At 47.2% G+C, this 18,726-nt stretch overlaps 1 protein-coding gene across 2 annotated transcripts in view; it reads left to right on the forward strand.

The window, feature by feature from the left end:
* LOC144686727 (dehydrogenase/reductase SDR family member 9-like) overlaps positions 1 to 15,439 on the forward strand; it is a 29,149-nt gene extending 13,710 nt beyond the window's left edge. For both annotated transcript variants that reach the window (XM_078552329.1, XM_078552330.1), the window contains exon 4: positions 14,081 to 15,439. In XM_078552329.1, coding sequence (XP_078408455.1) covers positions 14,081 to 14,301 — 221 coding nt within the window. In that variant the 3' untranslated portion in view covers positions 14,302 to 15,439. The remainder of the gene's footprint in view (positions 1 to 14,080) is intronic.
* The last annotated feature ends 3,287 nt before the right edge of the window (positions 15,440 to 18,726 follow it).

Consider the following 18,726-nt stretch of genomic DNA (forward strand, 5'->3'; position numbering starts at 1 on the left):
AAGGTGCCATCACGCTGACTGGTGAGGACATGGACTGTGCCTGCGGCAATGGTGAAGTCTCGTGAGGATCCTTCACCACATCATCCCTCTCTCAACAGAACTGTGAGTGCTCTCTCTCCTGTTTTTGACTCTGCTGCCATGCACTAATTGCCTCTACTTTGGTTCACAGGGAGCTCTGCCAAGTGACCAAAACCCTCAGCCAGCCAGTCCCTCAGCTCCATCCAGGTCCTCACCTCCAGCCAGGAGCACACCTCCTCCATTGAAGAGCTGGAAATAAGCAGCCTGGAAGACCTGTCACAGCGCTTACCCACACCCTCCACCAGCACAGAGACACACACCTTGGTGGGACCTAGATCTAGAGCAGGTTCACAATCTGGTGGTCATCGCACTTGTCGCAGCAGGAGGAAGCAGGTTCAGCCGAGATCCCCGGCACTTGGAGGACAGCTGGGGAAGAGGTACCTGTGAGGTCTGAGTCAGGTGACGAGCCTCTGGATTCGGCTTTCCAATTCATCGTGGGGAGTCAGTGGATGGCGGGGGAACTTCTTATAGAGTTGTTGAAACCCTCAACAGAGTGGCATTCAAGTCAGAGGAGTGCGTCCACCTGCTTTCTGATGGAGTGATGCTCACATGATCGTGTATGGAGGCCTCCATGGGAAGGATTTCAGACGCCATGGAGACCCTGGTCCCGCAGAACGTAGAGATGCGCGCAGACCTGCCCTCCATCGTGGTAGCCATGGGTGAGCTCCTGCAGTAGCAACACGAGGGAAACAGGGCACATCGATGTCTTCCCAGGTGCTCCTTCCCCTCAAGGAGTCAGGCCAGGGCCCTCAGGCACCCAAAGGGAGGAGGACCAGCAGCTGGACACCCCTGGGTCATCCACTCAGGAATCTCAGAGGCTGTCCTCTTCCTCTGAGCCTCCCTCAACCTCATCCTCTGTCATCGCAGAGGGAGCAGCTGGCCCACAGAAGGACAGCCAAAGCAAGCCAGGGGCCTCAAGACCTCGAACCTCCAGAGGACCCACGCCAAAGTGATCAGAGGCAACAGGGCCAACTGTTGTACAGACTGTCTCCATCCCTGTTGCAGATGTCAGGGCAGCACCTAGAAGAAGTGGTATGCCTAAAAAAGTTAAGAATTTCTGATCATAGCTGGTTGCACGGGTGAACAGATTTTGTCACTTTATAATCTGACAATAGATGGAGAGAAAATGGTGTAGTGGTGATGTTGCTGGGCTAGTAATCCGGAGGCCCAGGCTAATGCTCTGAGGATATGGGTTCAAATCCCACAATGGTAGCTGGTGGAATTTGAATTCCATTAATAAATCTGGAGTATAAAGCTAGGCTCAATGACGGTGACCATGAAACCACCATCGATTGTCGTAAAAATCCATCTGGTTCACTCATGTCCTTTTAGGAAGGAAATCTGTCATCCTCACTTGGTCTGGCCAGGCCTGTGACTCCAGATCTACAGTAATGTGGTTGACTCTTAACTGTCCTCTGAAAGGGCCTAGCAAACCATTCAGTTTAAGGGCAATTCTAGATGGGAAACAAATGCTGGCCTTCCCAGTGACACCCGCATCCCATGAAAGAATAAAGAAAAAATATATATTCACTTTCACTGGATAATGTGTAATGGTGTAATCAGCTTCATTTACAGGCTTCGCAAACCCTCCCCCTGCATTCCCCACCTGCCCCCTGCCCCGACTAGCAGCTCAGCTGCACATGGCTGGACCACGAGTGATTCTGGGGGGAGCAGTGTGTGTGTGTGGCAGGGCCTTTCGGAGCCTCAGGCAAGCACTCTCCCACACAAGCAGAGCCTTCCTCCATCACATTTATCTCACTGTCCTGAGCATTTTGAATTCTGCCTGCTGGGGTTCTCTTTCAGTTGTCCATCTGAGCTGACCTGCATCTCTGCCCATCCACTTCATGCACTCCCATGCAGCACCTGTGCCCGCCCAACACGAGGCTCCTTTCACTTTTGATTTTAAAGCATTGTGGTTGTTAAGTATGTCTTCAGCCCTCTGGTCCTCTCCCCTCCCTCAGTCAACCATGTTCTTTCCCCCCTCGCTGTTGACTACCCTGGCATCGCCTTCCACCTCCCTACTTTCAACTACCAGCCAGAACCCTTTTCTTTCCGGGATGCCCAGGTGAACGCGCACATTCCCTATCTTCCCGAGATTTCCACCCCCATTCACGTTGACCTCCCCGACCTCCTCCTTTCCACTCCCAGTGTCCGTGCCTGCCTCCGTGTCCTCAGCAACCACCTTCGCTGTCCCTTCTACCGCTACCATCGCACCCTCACCCTCCCACTCTCCCTGCTCCTTCTGCCCTCTCTCATTCTCACCATTCCCTCCCAGCATGCCCACCCTTATTTCACTCCCCAGGAGGCAGTATTGTCTCTACAAACCCCTCCCTTGCACACTCACCTGGTCATCCCAGCCCCCTTAGCCCTTCCTCCACCCTTATTCCTTCCTCCCCCTGAACACCTTCCCCCTCTCCAAACTCCTTCCTTCCCCCCAGACTCCTTCCCCACTTCAAACTCCTTCCTCCCCTGAAATCCCTCCCCTCCTCCGAACTCCTTTCCTTCCACCTTCCTCCCCCTTGCACCTACCTCCATAGTTGCTGCATTTTCCCCCATTACACTCTCCACCCCCCGTTCTGCCTCCCCGCTCCCAACCTCACCCCACCCACGACACCATCACTCCCCCACTCCCAACCTCACTCCCACAACACCATCGCTTCCCCACTCCCAACCTCACTCCCCCAACACCATCGCTTCCCCACTCCCAACCTCACTCCCCCAACACCATCGCTCCCCCACTCCCAACCTCACTCCCCCAACACCATTGCTTCCCCACTCCCAACCTCTCTAGCCCCGACATGTGAGACAAGACTAGAGGTTATAAAAGGAATAAAAGGATAAAACTAAAAGCTCTATATCTGAATGCATGAAGCATTCAAAAGAAAACAGATGAACTGAGAGTGCACATAGAAATAAATAAGTACGATTTGATAACCATTACAGAGACATAGCTGCAGGAGGACATGGCTTGAGACCTGAAAATCAAAGAGTATGGGGCATTTAGGAAGGACAGGAGGTGAGGGAAAGATGGAGAGATGGCCCTATTAATCAATGATGGTACTCGCACAATTAGCGGGATGACCTAAATTCAGGAAACCAGGATGTGGAGACAGTTTGGGTAGAGGTGAGAAATGTTAAAGACAAGAAGTCACTTGTGGAAGTCATGTACAGGCCTCCTATTAGTAACCACATAGTAGAATGGAGCATAAAGGAAGAAATAAAGGGAGCTTGTCAGAAAGGCACAGTGATAATCATGGGAGATTTTAATCTACATATAAACTGGAAAAGTCAGATGGGCAAAGGTAGCCCAGATGAGGAGTTCATAGAATATTTCTGGGATAGTTTCTTAGAACAGCATGTTCTGGAGCCAACCAGAGAGCAGGCTATACTGGACCTGGTATTGTGCAACGAGATAGGATTAATTAATGATCTCAATAGTGAAAGCGCTCCTAGGTAGGGGCGACCATAATATGCTTGAATTTTACATTCAGTTTGAGGGAGAGAGGAGTGGGTATAAGCCTATGGGTGGAATCGTCCCAGATTTGCACTGAGTGCAGTAGCGGGCGGGTAAAACAACATTTATCTGCCGGTTGCGATGGCGGGTTTTCACACCATATCCTCTCAAACCCGTCACGTTATTTCTGCATTCATGGGAAACACACTGTTTCCATGGTGGGCGGGGGAGCCTGCTGCTTCATCACACCAGCCGTCATATTTAAAGTTCAACCTCGCACACACATCTCAGTGCTTCCAGCCCATGACTGCTGCAGGGAAGATGTCCATGAAAGGCAAAAGACTGCAGCCCCCAGGTTCAGCGACATGCCACTGGAATGCCTTTTGGATGCCATGGAGGTTCACTGAGATGTCCTCTACCCCAGCTCTGGCTGCAGGATGGGCAGTGCCATGACCAACCAGGCATGTGAGGTGGTGGCAGTGGTGGTCAGCGCCAATGACCTTCAAAAGAGGACAGCCACCCAGTGCTGCAAGAGGATGAAAGATCTCCTCCATTCCACCAGGGTAAGTCACTCTTCTCATCACTCTCAACTCACACACTCACAAACCCATCACACATCCATAGGACCCTCACTCACTGCCAGTGCAAGAGACATCACCATTCACTCTCTCAATCTCAACGACATTGTCCTCATCCCATCCATGGGACCACTCACCACCCACACATGCCAGGCATACTTATCATCTGCCTTGGCAGGCATCCTGCTTACACTTCCTCCTTCTCTATTCATGCAGGACAAGCTGCCACACAACAAGAAGGAGAGGTCGCAGACCGCTGGAGGAATGCCTGAAATCAAGGTCCTCACGGACTTTGAAAACAGAGCCATCCAGCCGGCGACAATATGGACCAGTCCCGTGCTGACAGTGAGGTCAGCTCTACCAGTGAGGATCCAGCAGTGCCACATCTATCAGACAACCATGCTGTGCGTGATGTGTCCTGTTTCACAGGTCATTACCATGCACTAATTATCTCCCCTTGCTTCTGCAGGCACATCTGCCAAACAGCCAGGGCCTCCAATCAAGTTCCGAAGAAACCTCTAAAGATGAATCTGGAGGCACCCTCCCTGAAGTCCCAAAACAGCGCTCACCCACACCCTCCACCAGTACAGAGACACACATCTCGGTGGGACCTAGCTTTAGAATAGCCTCGGGACTAAAAGTCTGGAGGGCACATCACACTGTCTGATCCACAGCAGGCGGCGGCAGGGACTTCCCAGGTATCTGGCACTCAGAGGACTGCTGGAGGCCAGATATTTGCTGAGTCCGAGTCAGGTGATTAGCCTCTGGACTCGGTCAAGTCTCAGTTGCTGGAGCTGCAAAGGCAAGCTCGGGAACATCAGGAAGGGATGTCCACTGCACTCCTCAGAGAAGTCCGTCCACCTACACTTTGAGGTGATAGCGCCGGCATGCCAACACACTGAGGTTAACACGGGTAGGATGGCGGCCGCCGTAGAGACCTTGATCCAGGAAATCGCTCCTGCACTGCTGCATGGGCTCAACTCCATCACTCATGCAATAGTTGGCCTCCAACAGTGTGTAAGCAAGAGGGGTGCCAGGTAGTTCAATCTCACTCCAGCTACCCCTTCTCCTCAAGGATTCAGCCAGGGGCCCTCGGGCACCCATGGGGAGGAGGATCAGCAGGTGCACACCCCAGGGCCATCCGTCCAGGTGACTCTGGGAGTGCCCGGCCCATCTGAATCCCCTCTTTCTGTGACTTCAGCAGCTCCAGCTTCACAGGCCGAGGAGGATGCCACTGCTACAAAGCAGGACCCCGAAAGCAAGCTAGGGCCCTCCAGAGGATGCCTGCCAAGGTGTCAGACAGGGCGTTGCAGTCAGCAAGCTGCCTTCACCTCCACTGTGGAAGTCCAGGGAGCAGCAAAATGTAGCGGCAGGGTTAGGAAAGTTAAGAAGAATTAGGTACACTGTCACGGAAAACGGAGTGAACGCTCAGACCCAGGAGGTTTGTCTCGGAAGCCTTTATTGAATCGTGATATCACGGAGGGCCCAGCAGCATACAACGGAGCTAGCCGGCACTCTGAGGAAGCATCAGAGTACACAGTACTCTTATAGCAAAAGCGTGCGTAATTAATAACATTGAAATTTTATCTTTGGCATGCATACAATTGTTCTGTCTTAGTTTATAATTACGCAAAAACCTCGAGTAGTTACACAAAACCTTGAGTAGCCCATCTGGCGACTAGTCATCTGGACAGACAACAGGTAGCATGACTAGGCCCTGTCTCATGTGCTGATAACAGACATCCTAACTTTGTTTCAAGGACTCTTGGTAGTTTGTTTATGATACTTGTTTTTCTTCCTTCACGATAGCTGATAGCGCAGGTTTGTCTGCTACTGGTGCAAGGAGACTTCGTTGTAGTATTCCACTATGGTTTAACCACTTAACCCTTTGTTATCCTGTAGATGTATTTTATTCTCCCACATACACAGCCTGGGCATGGGTGTTAATCACTTGTACATACTGTTCACTATTGTCAATAAACTCCCAAGATTTCTCCCTGCCAATGGCTCCTTGTTCTGATGAGCAGTGTTCATGTGACTCTGATGTGAAACCTTTCTGCACAAGATAAAGGCAGTTGCAACACGGCCTCTTCCCTGTGCTCTGTGCAGCCTTCAGACCAAAGTGATGGTCCGGCCTCACGCTCCCTGGAAACGTTACCGATGCCTGCACCTCAGCGGTGCTGGTCATTACTGCCAGAATGTCGTGGGCAGGCACCACACAGTTCTCTCATTCTCTCTGTGTGCTCTCAGCAGCTTTGAGGTGGGGCTGGCCCCCATCTCTTCAGCATCTGTGACCACTGACACTGTGCACCTGAGGGGCTCAGATGCTGAAGGCGGACAAAGGATCAGATGCTTCTAAAGTTTCATGGCTGCATCTCTGACCCTGATCACAGAGCACAAGTGAGCTACCCTCAGCCAAACAGGAGTCAGACATTCTCAGAGGCTATGTGCAGATCTATGGAGTGTCCTCACTGCATGTCGTCATCATCCTCCTGAATCATGCAACTATTGGTTGCCTCCACTGCGTCTCCATGACAGGAGCATTCTCACAAAAGGTATTCGCGCTGCCATAAGCCAAAGTGGAGTCAAACGTTCACAGATGCAATGTGAGGATCTATGCAGTCAGCTCACTGCACGTCGCCATCACCCACCACAAATCTAGCTGCTATGATGGCCTCCCGAGCATGCCTGCCTTGTCTAGCCAATGCGAAGGCCTCATCTCTGTCATCATCGCCTTCGAGAACCACCTCATCCTCATCCCGTCAGTGCCCTCCTCATCGGAGGAGACCTCCAGCTCCTCTTCAGCCAACTCGTTTCCCCATTGCAGTGCCAGGTTATAAAGGGCGCAGCAGATGATGATGATGTGTGACACCCTCTGTGGACTGTATTACAGGGCTCCACCAGACCGGTCCAGGCACCCGAACCTCATCTTCAGCACCCTGACGGTCTGCTCTACCAAGTTGTGAGTTGCAGCATGAGCTTCATTATACCGTCGCTCTGCTGCAGTCTGAGGCCGCCGCACGGGTGTCATCAGCCACGGGCTCTGCGGGTAGCCCTTGTCCCCAAGGAGCCAACCCTGCAGCTTTTGTGGACCCTGGAAGATTGCAGAGATCTGTGACCAACTGTGGATGTAGGAGTCATGCACCCTTCCTGGAAACCGTGCACACACCTGCAGGATGTGTTTGTGGTGGTCGCACATCAGCTGCACATTCAGCGAGTGGGCCCCCTTGCGGTTGATGTTGTTTACCGTGTGTTGCGACGGAGATCTGAGCGCCACATGAGTGCAGTCGATCACACCCTGCACCCATGGGAAACCTGAGATCTGGGTGAATCCAATCGCTTTTGCATCCTGGCTGTTCTGCTCCTGGGCAAAATGCACAAAGTTGTGTGCCCTCACAAAGCTGGCATCTGTGACATCATCGATGTGTTTGTAGGTGGAGGCTTGTGAGATCCCACAGAGGTCTCCTGTGGAGCCCTGAAAGGAGCCGCTGGCACAGAAATTGAGCACCGCGGTCACTTTCACAGTCACTAGCAATGGCATGCCCCCGTGGTGCCTAATCCTGCAGTAGCTGGCAGATGTGACCAACGAGTTCCATAGACATGCGCAGTCTTTGGCGACACTGGTTCTTGGTCATCTGCAGGAATCAAAAGCAGCATCTATAGACCCTGGGTGTCACTAGGCGCCGATCAGCGGCGGCTCGCTGTGGCTCTTCTGTGGTGTGTGTGGGAGCCCCAGGCACCTCTTCTTCCTGAGGTTGCTGCTCCTGCCTCTGCACAGCCAGGAGCCTCAGTCGCTCTCTCCTCCGTTGTCTTCGCTCTCTGTGGTTACTAGAAAGGTTAAAGATTGTATCAAACTTGAAGAAAAAGTGTATAATTGTGCAAAGATAGGTGGAAGGTCAGAAGATTGGACAGAATATAAGGAACGGCAAAGGATGACTAAAATATTAATAAGGATGGATAAATTAAAGTACATGAGAAAGCTAGCCAGAAATATAAAAACAGCTAGTAAGAGTTTCTATAAATATTTAAAAAAGAAATGAGTTAACAAAGTGAGCGCTGGTCCTATAGAAAATGAGTCTGGAGGATTGATAGTGGAAAACAAGGAAATGGCAGATGAATTGAACAGGTATTTTGCATCAGTCTTCACTATAGAGGATATAAGTAACATCCCAGTGGCCACTATAAATCAGGAAATGGAAGGGAGGGAAGAACTCAGGAAAATTACAATCACAGCGAAGTGGTACTGAGTAAATTGTTGGACCTGCGGGCTGACAAGTGTCCGGGTCCTGATGGACTTCATCCTAGAGTCTTAAAAGAAGTGGCTAATGAGATAGTTGATGCATTGGTTTTAATTTTCTGAAACTTTCTAGATTGGGAAAAGGTCCCATTAGATTGGAAGATAGCAAATTTAATTCCATTATTCAAAAAGGGAGGGAGACAGAAAGCGGGAAACTACAGGCCAGTTAGCTTAACATCTGTCATAGGGAAAATGTTAGAAGCTATTATTAAAGAAGCTATTGCAGGACACTTAGATTAATTCAAGGTAATCAGGCAGAGTCAACTTGAGTTTGTGAATGGGAAATCATGTCTACCCAACTTATTGGAGTTCTTTGAGGAAGTAATATGTGCTGTGGATAAAGGAGAACAGGTGGATGTACTGTACTTAGATTTCCAGAAGGCATTTGATAAATTGCCATATCAAAGGTTATTGAGGAAAATAAAAGCTCATGGTATAGGGGGTAACATAATGGCATGAATAGAAGATTGGTTGGCTAACAGGAAGCAGAGACTAGGCATAAATGGGTCTTTTTCAGGCTGGCAAGATGTAATGAGTGGTGTGCCACAGGGATCAGGGCTGGGACCTTAACTCTTTATAATTTATTTAAATGACTTGGATGAAGGGATGGATGCGATGGTTGCCAAATTTGCTGATGACACAGATAAGTAGGAAAGTAATTTGTGAAGAGGACATAAAGAGGCTACAAAAATATATAGATACATTAAGTGAGTGGGCAAAGACCTACTCTGCCCTTTGTTCGTATGTTTGTATGACACAATCATTCCCCCAACTCCCAACCTCACCACCCCTTCGGTACACCTTCCTCTCCCAGTCAAACCTAAACATTCCTCTCCCACTAACCCCCTGCTGCCAAACCTGGGTAAACCTTCCTCTACCACTCACAGCTGGACCTTCCTCTCCACTCCCTCGATGATCAACCATAGCAGACCATGGCCAAGACACTGATGTCCTGAAACAGACCCCAGACATCAGCAGTCACCTTCCACCTTCTGCAAGCTGCTTCGTGGTGGAGCCATGTTAACATAACTCCACCCAGCATGCGATACTCGTGTTCCTCCAGGTTCCGGTAGCTGAGGGGTTCTGGCATCTTCTGCTCCCCGGATGTCTGCAATGTGAGGAAGGCCCCTAACGATAAGTCCCGACTTCTGCACATCACACTTGTCAAGATATGTTCTGGGCCGGCGTGTTTTCCCACCGGCGTCAGCGGCAAGTTTAGCATGGGGGGATGATTCCAGCGAGCAAGGCTTATAATGGTATTAAAACGTTGTCCTCAATGTCCAGTGGTGGGAAACACAGCCCCCATTGACGGGCAGAGCAGACAATCACAAACTGGTTTCACGATGGCTTGAAACTGATTTTTTTGGCCTTCCAGTCACATGATTTGCTCATTACTCTCCTCCGTCTGGCTGAACTTGTTCTCTCACTGAACAATTTCTCCTTTAACTCCTCTCACTTCCTCCAAATAAAAGGTGTGGCTATGGGTACCCGCATGGGCCCCAGCTATGCCTGTCTCTTTATGGGGTATGTGGAACATTCCTTGTTCCAGTCCTACTCCGGCCCCCTCCCACAACTCTATCTCTGGTACATCGATGATTACTTCGGTGCTGCTTCATGCTCTCATCGGGACCTGGAAAAATTTATTAATTTTGCTTCCAATCTCCACCCCTCCATCATTTTCACATGGTCCATCTCTGACACTTCCCTTCCCTTCCTTGACCTCTCTGTCTCAATTTCTGGTGATAGACTGTCCACCAATATCCATTACAAGCCTACCGACTCCCACAGCTACCTTGACTACAGCTCCTCACACCCCGCTTCCTGTAAGGACTCCATCCCATTCTCTCAGTTCCTTCGCCTCCGTCACATCTGTTCTGATGATGCTACTTTCAAAAACAGTTCCTCTGACATGTCCTCCTTCTTCCTTAACCGAGGTTTTCCACCCACGGTAGTTGACAGGGCCCTCAACCGTGTCCGGCCCATCTCCCGCGCATTCGCCCTCACGCCTTCTCCTCCCTCCCAGAAACATGATAGGGTCCCCCTTGTCCTCACTTATCACGCCACCAGCCTCCGCATTTAAAGGATCATCCTCCGCCATTTCCGCCAACTCCAGCATGATGCCACCACCAAACGCAACTTCCCTTCACCCCACCGGTGGCATTCCGTAGGGATAGTTCCCTCCGTGACACCCTGGTCCACTCCTCCATTACCCCCTACTCCTCAACCCCCTTCCACGGCACTTCCCCATGCATACGCAGAAGATGCAACTCCTACCCCTTCACTTCCTCTCTCCTCACCATCCAGGGGCCCAAACACTCCTTTCAAGTAAAACAGCATTTCACTTGCACTTGCCTCAACTTAGTCTACTGCATTCGTTGCTCCCAATGCGGTTTCCTCTACATTGGAGAGACCAAACGCAGACTGGGTGACCGCTTTGCAGAACACCTTCGGTCTGTCCGCAAGCATGACCCAGACCTCCCTGTCGCTTGCCATTTCAACACCCCACCCTGCTCTCTTGCCCACATGTCTGTCCTTGGCTGGCTGCATTGTTCCAGTGAAGCTCAACGCAAACTGGAGGAACAGCACCTCATCTTCTGACTAGGCGCTTTACAGCCTTCCGGACTGAATATTGAGTTCAACAATTTTAAATCTTGAACTCTCTCCTCCATCCCCACCCCCTTCCCGTTTCTTCCCCCTCCTTTTTGTTTTTTCCAATAATTTATATAGATTTTTCTTTTCCCACCTATTTCCATTATTTTTAAATGTATTTCCACCCATTGTTTATTTCTACCTTTCAGTATTCCCCCACCCCCACTAGAGCTATCTGTACCTTACCTGTCCTGTCTTCTACTCTTAATTGGCACATTCCTTTAGATAATATCACCACCTTCAACACCACTTTGTTCTTTTGTCTGTGACAGCTTTTGGTTATCTCCACCTATCACTGGCTGCTTGTCCCAAAAAACCTCCCCCCTCGACCCTTAAACCAGCTTATATTTCACCCCTTTCCTATTTTTACTTAGTTCTGTTGGAGGGTCATGAGGACTCGAAACGTCAACTGTGCTCTTCTCCGCCGATGCTGCCAGACCTACTGAGTTTTTCCAGGTAATTCTGTTTCTGTTTTTGTTTTGGATTTCCAGCATCCGCAGTTTTTTTGTTTTTGTCTTAGTGTTGACAATTCTAGTTGGACGCTTTCTTGGAAGTCTCATCACCAATGTCCCCTCTATTTTTTTGGTTGTGCATGGCCCATTTATTTATCTTCGTCTGCTTACTGCATTGTTTTCTCTACAATGGGGTGACCAAACACAAATTTGGTGACTGTTTTGTTAAACACTTTACTTCTTTTTTCAGGTGTGACCTTGAGCTTTGTGTCCGGGCTTGCCACTTCTACTTCTCTCTCCATTTCCAATCTGAGCTCCCAGTTTCACACCGTTCCAAATAAGTTCAACACAAGTGTCATGGAAAATACCTCATCTTTTCCTGAGCACCCTGAAACCCTCTGGCATAAGCATGGATTTTAGCAGCTTCAAATCTTAGCTATTTTTCACATATGGGCTAGGGTCCAGTACAGCCCCGGTGGGAGGCAGACTGACATTGTGAGTTCTGACTGAACACAATTCTAGCAAGGGTTTGCCCCTGTGCTGTTGGCTTGTCTTTTTCATTTTGGCTATTGGTACGCTCAATGGAGGTTTTCATACTTCGGTTGATTTCATTGCTTTATTTAGCTATTTCCGTTCTTGCATTCCGTGGTTACATTAGTGGTCATCTTCCGAGATTCTATAGGCTCTGGAACAGTTCCTACAGATTGGAGGGTAGGTAATGTAACCCCACTATTTAAAAAGGGAGGTAGAGAGAAAACAGGGAATTATAAACCAGTCAGCCTGTCGTTGGTAGTGGGGAAAATCCTGGAGTCCATTATAAAAGATTTAATAGCTGAGCACGTGGAAATCAGTGGCAGAATCGGACAGAGTCAGCGTGGATTTATGAAAGGGAAATCATGCTTGACAAATCTATTGGAATTTTTCGAGGATGTAACTAGTAGAGTTGATGAGGGGGAGCCAGTAGATGTGGTTTATTTGCACTTTCAGAAGGCTTTCGACATAAGAAATTAGCATGTAAAATTAAAGCGCATGGGATTGGAGGTAGTGTATTGAGATGGATAGGAAACTGGTTGGCAGACAGGAAACGAAGAGTAGGAATAAACGGGTCTTTTTCCGAATGGCAGGCAGTGACTAGTGGGATAGTGACTAGGCAGGGTAGATGCAGGAAAGTTGTTCCCGATGGTGGGGGAGTCCAGAACCAGGGGTCACAGTTTGAGGATACGGGTAGATCATTTAGGACTGAGATGAGGAGAAATTTCTTCACCCAGAGAGTGGTGAGCCTGTGGAATTCACTACCACAGAAAGTGGTTGAGGCCAAAACATTGTATGTTTTTAAGAAGGGGTTAGATATAGCTCTTGGGGGCAAAAGGGACCAAAGGATATGGGGAGAGAACAGGAGCAGGCTATTGAGTTGGATGATCAGCCATGATCATAATGAATGGTGGAGCAGGCTCGAAGGGCCAAATGGCCTACTCCTGTTCCTATTTTCTATGTTTCCATTATTTTAAAGGTTTGTAATAGACCAGCTGAATTTTTCAGTTCAGCAGTTTTAACACCAACGTTCTTTTTTTAAAAAAAGAGGATTTTTTGGGCATTGTATCATTTATCCCTTCTCTCTCACCCCCACCCCCAACCCCCTCAACACAATAATCCTTAATCCTGTTGTCTGCTCCTTCCATGGCCTTTTATTGTCAGCTTAATTTTCACTAAACTCCCAATTTTGTTGTGATGCAAGTCCACTCTAGAAATGTTAACCTGTCCTTTCTCTTTCAGAGGCTGGTGGACCTCCTGTACGTTTGCAGCATTTTCTATTTTTACATCAGGGGCAGACATTTTCCCTCATCAGGCGGGCGCGCGCCCCACCTGAATGGGAGTAAAACAGTGCGCAATTACATCGGGCGAGCGCCCTGACGTCATTGCGCACTCTCGTGACATTCCGCTCGGCGGGCGTGCCCGAGAGGCAGCTGCGCACCCACGACAATTAGATGCCAATTAAGACCCTTAATCAATTAGTTAAACCAAATTTTTCGCTGCCCATCCAAACACTCGATTGGCGGGTGGGCGAATAGGACAAGCGGCCTTTGTATTTTTTGCCAAACCTCAATCCACGGGTGGGATGAGGCTTCGACCAATGATTAAAAAATAAAATAAAATTTTAAAACTCATTTTTAACATTTCCCTGCTCATGTGACGGAGTCACGTGAGGGGACATGTTTTCATTATTTTTACATTTTTCATCTGTAATGTTAAAATCTTCAGCTCCCTGAGGCAGCCCTGTGCCTTCAGGGACCTTTCACCGAGCCCACCCCCGCGCACTTGCAAACTTCAGTGATCGCGCTCCTCCCTCCCCGACTCTGGCAGCGCTGAGGCTCTGAGCGGGCCTTTCATGCTGAAATCGCATTTGGGGCACGATTGTGGGCGGCGGGCGGTTTCACGGCCCTTCCCAGGCACGCCCGCCGCGCCCTCCCGACGAGGTAAAAATCCTGTCCCAGGTTTCCAGCATTTACAGCTGCCTTTTATTTGTGCTTTATTACAATCTGCCTCTCTAACATTTCTCTTGGGCCATCCACAGCAGAAACCAGACAGGAGAAATTAGTGAAAAAGTTGTCAAGTACAGACCTTTCCCAGGTGGTGTGGTGTATGGAGCACGCCCTGACAGCAAAGTATCCTCGGACCCGGTACAGTGCAGGCATTGACGCAAAGCTGCTATGGATTCCCATGACCTACTTGCCAACATTTGCAACAGACTTCCTCTTGGCTCAGGATATATTAATAGATTCAAATGCTGTATAAAAGACTCTCACTCCATCTTCTGCGTGAACATCACTTCAATGGAAGCACTAAGACTGGCAAGTAAATGTAAAAAAAAAAGAAACTTCACACATTTTGCAACATCTTGTTGCAACAAAGGAAGTGTTGGTTATACCAGTGCTGTTATATGTTTGGACTCCATGTAGGAATGAGGAAGGAGTTTGTTGCAGGAAAAAATGAAGTACGTCTCCATGTAAGTAAAACTACTGGATGGCTTAACATTTGCATTTTGTAATGAAGAGGTGGGTAAGAATACTTTGCCCAAATTTCCAAGCAATTTCCTAAATGCAGAAAGATTGGTTCTTTAATAGAAGTTGAGAGCCAATATCAGAAGAATATAATAGTTTTAAAATGGAAATATAAACTGAAGCAATATGTGAATTTTCAACTTCCAATCATGGCAGGAATCAAAGGCAACAACTTTTTCTTTCTCTTTTCCATATTAAATAGAAATTTTCCCAACTTCCCAATTTTCTCCAGATGGTGACTCCTACAGATCCACTTGAACTGTGCAAATGTGCTGCTACTACACAACAATTTAATGTCAATATGTTGCATCTTGGATAGTATTGGTGAGGCAAGTGTATGGTTTTGATGGTTGTGTAAACATCACATGCTAGAATTAAACTTGTACCAAATTTAATGTTTGTGCATAGCAAGTTGAAGTTGTTAAAGCCAAAGCCGTCCTTCTTATCTTCTGCATCTGGTTTTATCTGATGCACATCCTTTCAGCAACCTCATTATTCTGTTCAACTCTTATGTTGTGTTTTTTACTCGCATCCAGTCCACCAATAATACTGCACTCGTCCACCCCCAGGGGAATTGCCCACTGATTCCCATATCTCTTACCTCAACATTGCTGAAATGTTCATTCACACCCTCATCTAGTGAGAATCACTTCTTCAGTAGTTTCCTCACTGCTTTGTCTAGCTGCATTAGCTTTGCTTAATCTAGAGCTCTTCAATAATGTTCTCTTTCTGCCTTAGCCCCTCATATCCATCATTCCTGTACCTGCAAAACTCTAATGAGTAGAATTCAACTCAGACCTGGGCTTAAAACCCGTGTTGCAGATCGAACAGCCATTATAGAAACCATCTGATTTTCATTTCTCTAAACCCACAATGATGGTAAGTTGAAAATCTACCTTTGCTGACTCCCTGTGTCCCAGAGATTTTTTTCCCATTAAATTCCTCAAAGGCATCACTTCATGTGAGCAATCTGCTCTAGCCATATATTTTTTCAAATCTTCTGTCCTATGACATCAGATTAATATTCCCTGCTTTAGCATTGGAGGCCAATCTCTCAGACTCAATTCTACCCTCTGGTATTTTCTTAAAAAACTATTTGCCTTCCTAACTCTCTCCCTGTTTTCAAGAATTTTCTTAACTGTTTGACTACATCTGCAGTCTCCCTCTTGCCTAAATCTCCTTCCTTTTATGCTCAGTGTCTACAATGCTGCTTCATAAAACAACCTTAGACTTATTTTTATATGTGCATTGCTTTAAGAGTTGGCATTGCTCTTAAATGGGTCACCAATGTCCTACATTTTGCTTTTCATTCTTAATGCAGTGTAAGATTTATATTTGATTCAACACATCATTATAGCCTTTTACTTAAAAGGCTTATTATCTAAATTTTGAGCTGATTAATGAAAACTTCAAGAATCATTTAGACTTTTAAGTCACAAATGCAAACATTTTGGGATCTTGGTTAGAATGTGTGCTTAACTTTCCAAAATTAAGTTAACAATCAATTCTAGCTCTTACTGTTCTGAAATTGGCAGTGTTTAATTTTGTATTCCCATTCACGGATGCAATCGTTTTTGAGATTATGTTTGGAATCTTCTGATATGTTAAATAAAAAATATAACCATATTATACTCAGTAATTATTTCTAAGTTAGAAACATACTATGTAGTACCACCTAATGCTTGTTTTTTTGGTAAGGGATGGTGCCATCCATGTGATAGTATTTGCATGGAAAACCAAATGTTGCATCCACTGTTGACTCAAAACCAACGATTGTACACACCACCAGAGTCATTTATACCATTAGGTTACTGTTATATAAAAAAATTATAGCTGTGGAAACTGAGCACTGCAGAGAATTAATACTCTTTCTTCATGAAATCATACATGCCTGTTAAAATCTAGCTCGAACTGTAACACTGTAAATACCCTCTCCGCCAATTGAAAAGATTCTGAGTGAAATAAATGTGGACAGTCTGAATTGATTGGGGTTCACACAATTCATTGCAGGTCCAGCAACACGGCTGTAAAGCTCACATTGTTTAGCATAAGTTGAACTAAAATGGTAACCTTGTTCAGCGAGTGGGGAATGCAAACATTCATGCTGATTGAGTGAAGGGCTGCTTTCTGAGGTCATGGTTAAGGCACACTATTGGTGCAGAGTACAAAGGCTTTTACAGAATATCTGATTTGACCTACACCTAATCTAAGTCTTATCCAGGCCTTGCTTACGCAAAAGCAGATGTAAGTAAACCACCACCTTTCCACATACCATAATTAGAGAGACTGGATTCCACAACATCAATGAAAAAAGCTAAAAAATTTATTGTGCCTTGCTGCCTCACCCTCCCCAGTGACAATTTCCAACAAAGCGCTCCCAGCCGTTCTACCAGAGTGTATAAGTAAACTAAATGATTAATTGCCCTGATGTGAGTACATCATATATACCAGTTATGGGGGGATGGTGGCATGGTGGTAATGTCACTGGACTAGTAATCCAGAGGCCCAGGCTAATGCTTTGGGGGCACAGGATTCAAATCCCACCATGGCAGCTGGTGGAATTTAAATTCAATCAATAAATCTGGAATTCAGAACTTGTCTCAGTGACGGTGATTCAAAACTATCATTGATTGTTGAAAAAAACCCTTTAATGCCCTTTAAGGAAGGAAATCTGCCATCCTTACCTGGTTTAGCCTACATATGATTCCAGACCCACAGCAATATGGTTGAATCTTAACTGCTCTCTGAAATGGTCCAGCAAGTCATTCAGTTCAAGGGCAATTAGGTGTGGGCATCAAAAGTTGGTCTTGCCAGTGACACCCACATCCCATGAAAGAATAAAAGAAAAAAAAAGCCAGACTTACCTTCTCATTAAGAGCAGAGATTGGGACGTCCAAGTCCCGACAGGCTTTGGAGTTTCCGCACCTGTGCAGACTGGTCGCGGGCTGCACATGTGCAGTTGTTCATTTTTAAGTTCTTTGGGCTGAGGATTGGCCCAGCGCCTGTGCAAAAATAAAGCGGCATGAAAACCTGGTCATGTGACCAGGAGCAGCGCATCATTGGTGACAAGGGTCCCAGGCAGGGAGCAGGGAGAGGTCCCAAAAGGAAGTCCCAGGTAGGGGACAGAGACAGGGGGCAGTGACTGGTCCCAGTTAAGTTAAGGAAAAAGAGTGGAGCGGAGAAACAGGCTCTAAACAGGAAGAGGGCTGCGGTTAGCAGACTTTAAGTGAAGAGGGCTCAGGAGTGGCCCCAGCATTTGGAGAGGGCTCAGGAGAATCCCTGGCAATTGAAGAGGGCTCAGAAGAAGCCCTGAAGATCCAAGATGGCAGCAGAAGCTTGGTGACTCCATGATGCGGGCCTTTGAGGACAAGGTAACCCTTTGGAATAGTAGCATACTGCTTGGTGAGGCCAAAGAACTGAAGTTGTGCTTGTGAGTTGGTGCTTGAATGCAGATTCAGGAATCCAATGGAATGGAATCTCAGAAGACTAGGCTGAAACACTGTAAGGTGGGCCGTCATTTATACCATCCGAGTTGGAGCAGCTTTTGGTGGGAATTCCGAGGCGAGATCTTTGAAGGTCGAGACTGGCATCCCTCATGAGAGTTTCAGTTGGATTGACTGACATATGGGTGGGTTGCTGAGAAATCCATGGACTCTGTCTTGGTCGCATCTGCCATTTAGTGTGCAGTGTGTTGTGTTCAACCGCAGTTTGCCTGTTAATTCACATGTACCTCATATTAATCCTGAATGTTAGAGTATAAGATAGATATTGTAAATTGTTTAATCTTTCTGACCTTATTTAGTAAAGTTAATTTTTGTTTGTTCAAAACCTGTGGAACTTTATTGCTTTATTCTCTTAGTAAGTGTCTTGAATCTCAAACTTTGCCTACTTTAAACAAAATGTTATTGGTCCTTAACCAAATCTTACCAAAAACCTGGGTGTCTGGTCAAGGATCATAACACAATTTGCTGGTTTCTAAATAAGTTGCCTCATTCTAACTGTATTTTTAAAGTTTCCTTATTGTTCTCTTTATTTTGTGTATTCCTATAAAGAAGCCTCCTGTTTCCAGTCACAGCACAAAAGGAGGCTATTTGGCCCGTTGTGTCTGTGCTGGTTTTCTGCAAGAGCAATTCAGCTAGTGCCACTTGCTGCCTTTTCC

The sequence above is a fragment of the Cetorhinus maximus genome, chromosome 11 (genome assembly GCF_964194155.1).
Source record: "Cetorhinus maximus chromosome 11, sCetMax3.hap1.1, whole genome shotgun sequence".
NCBI lineage: Eukaryota > Metazoa > Chordata > Chondrichthyes > Lamniformes > Cetorhinidae > Cetorhinus > Cetorhinus maximus.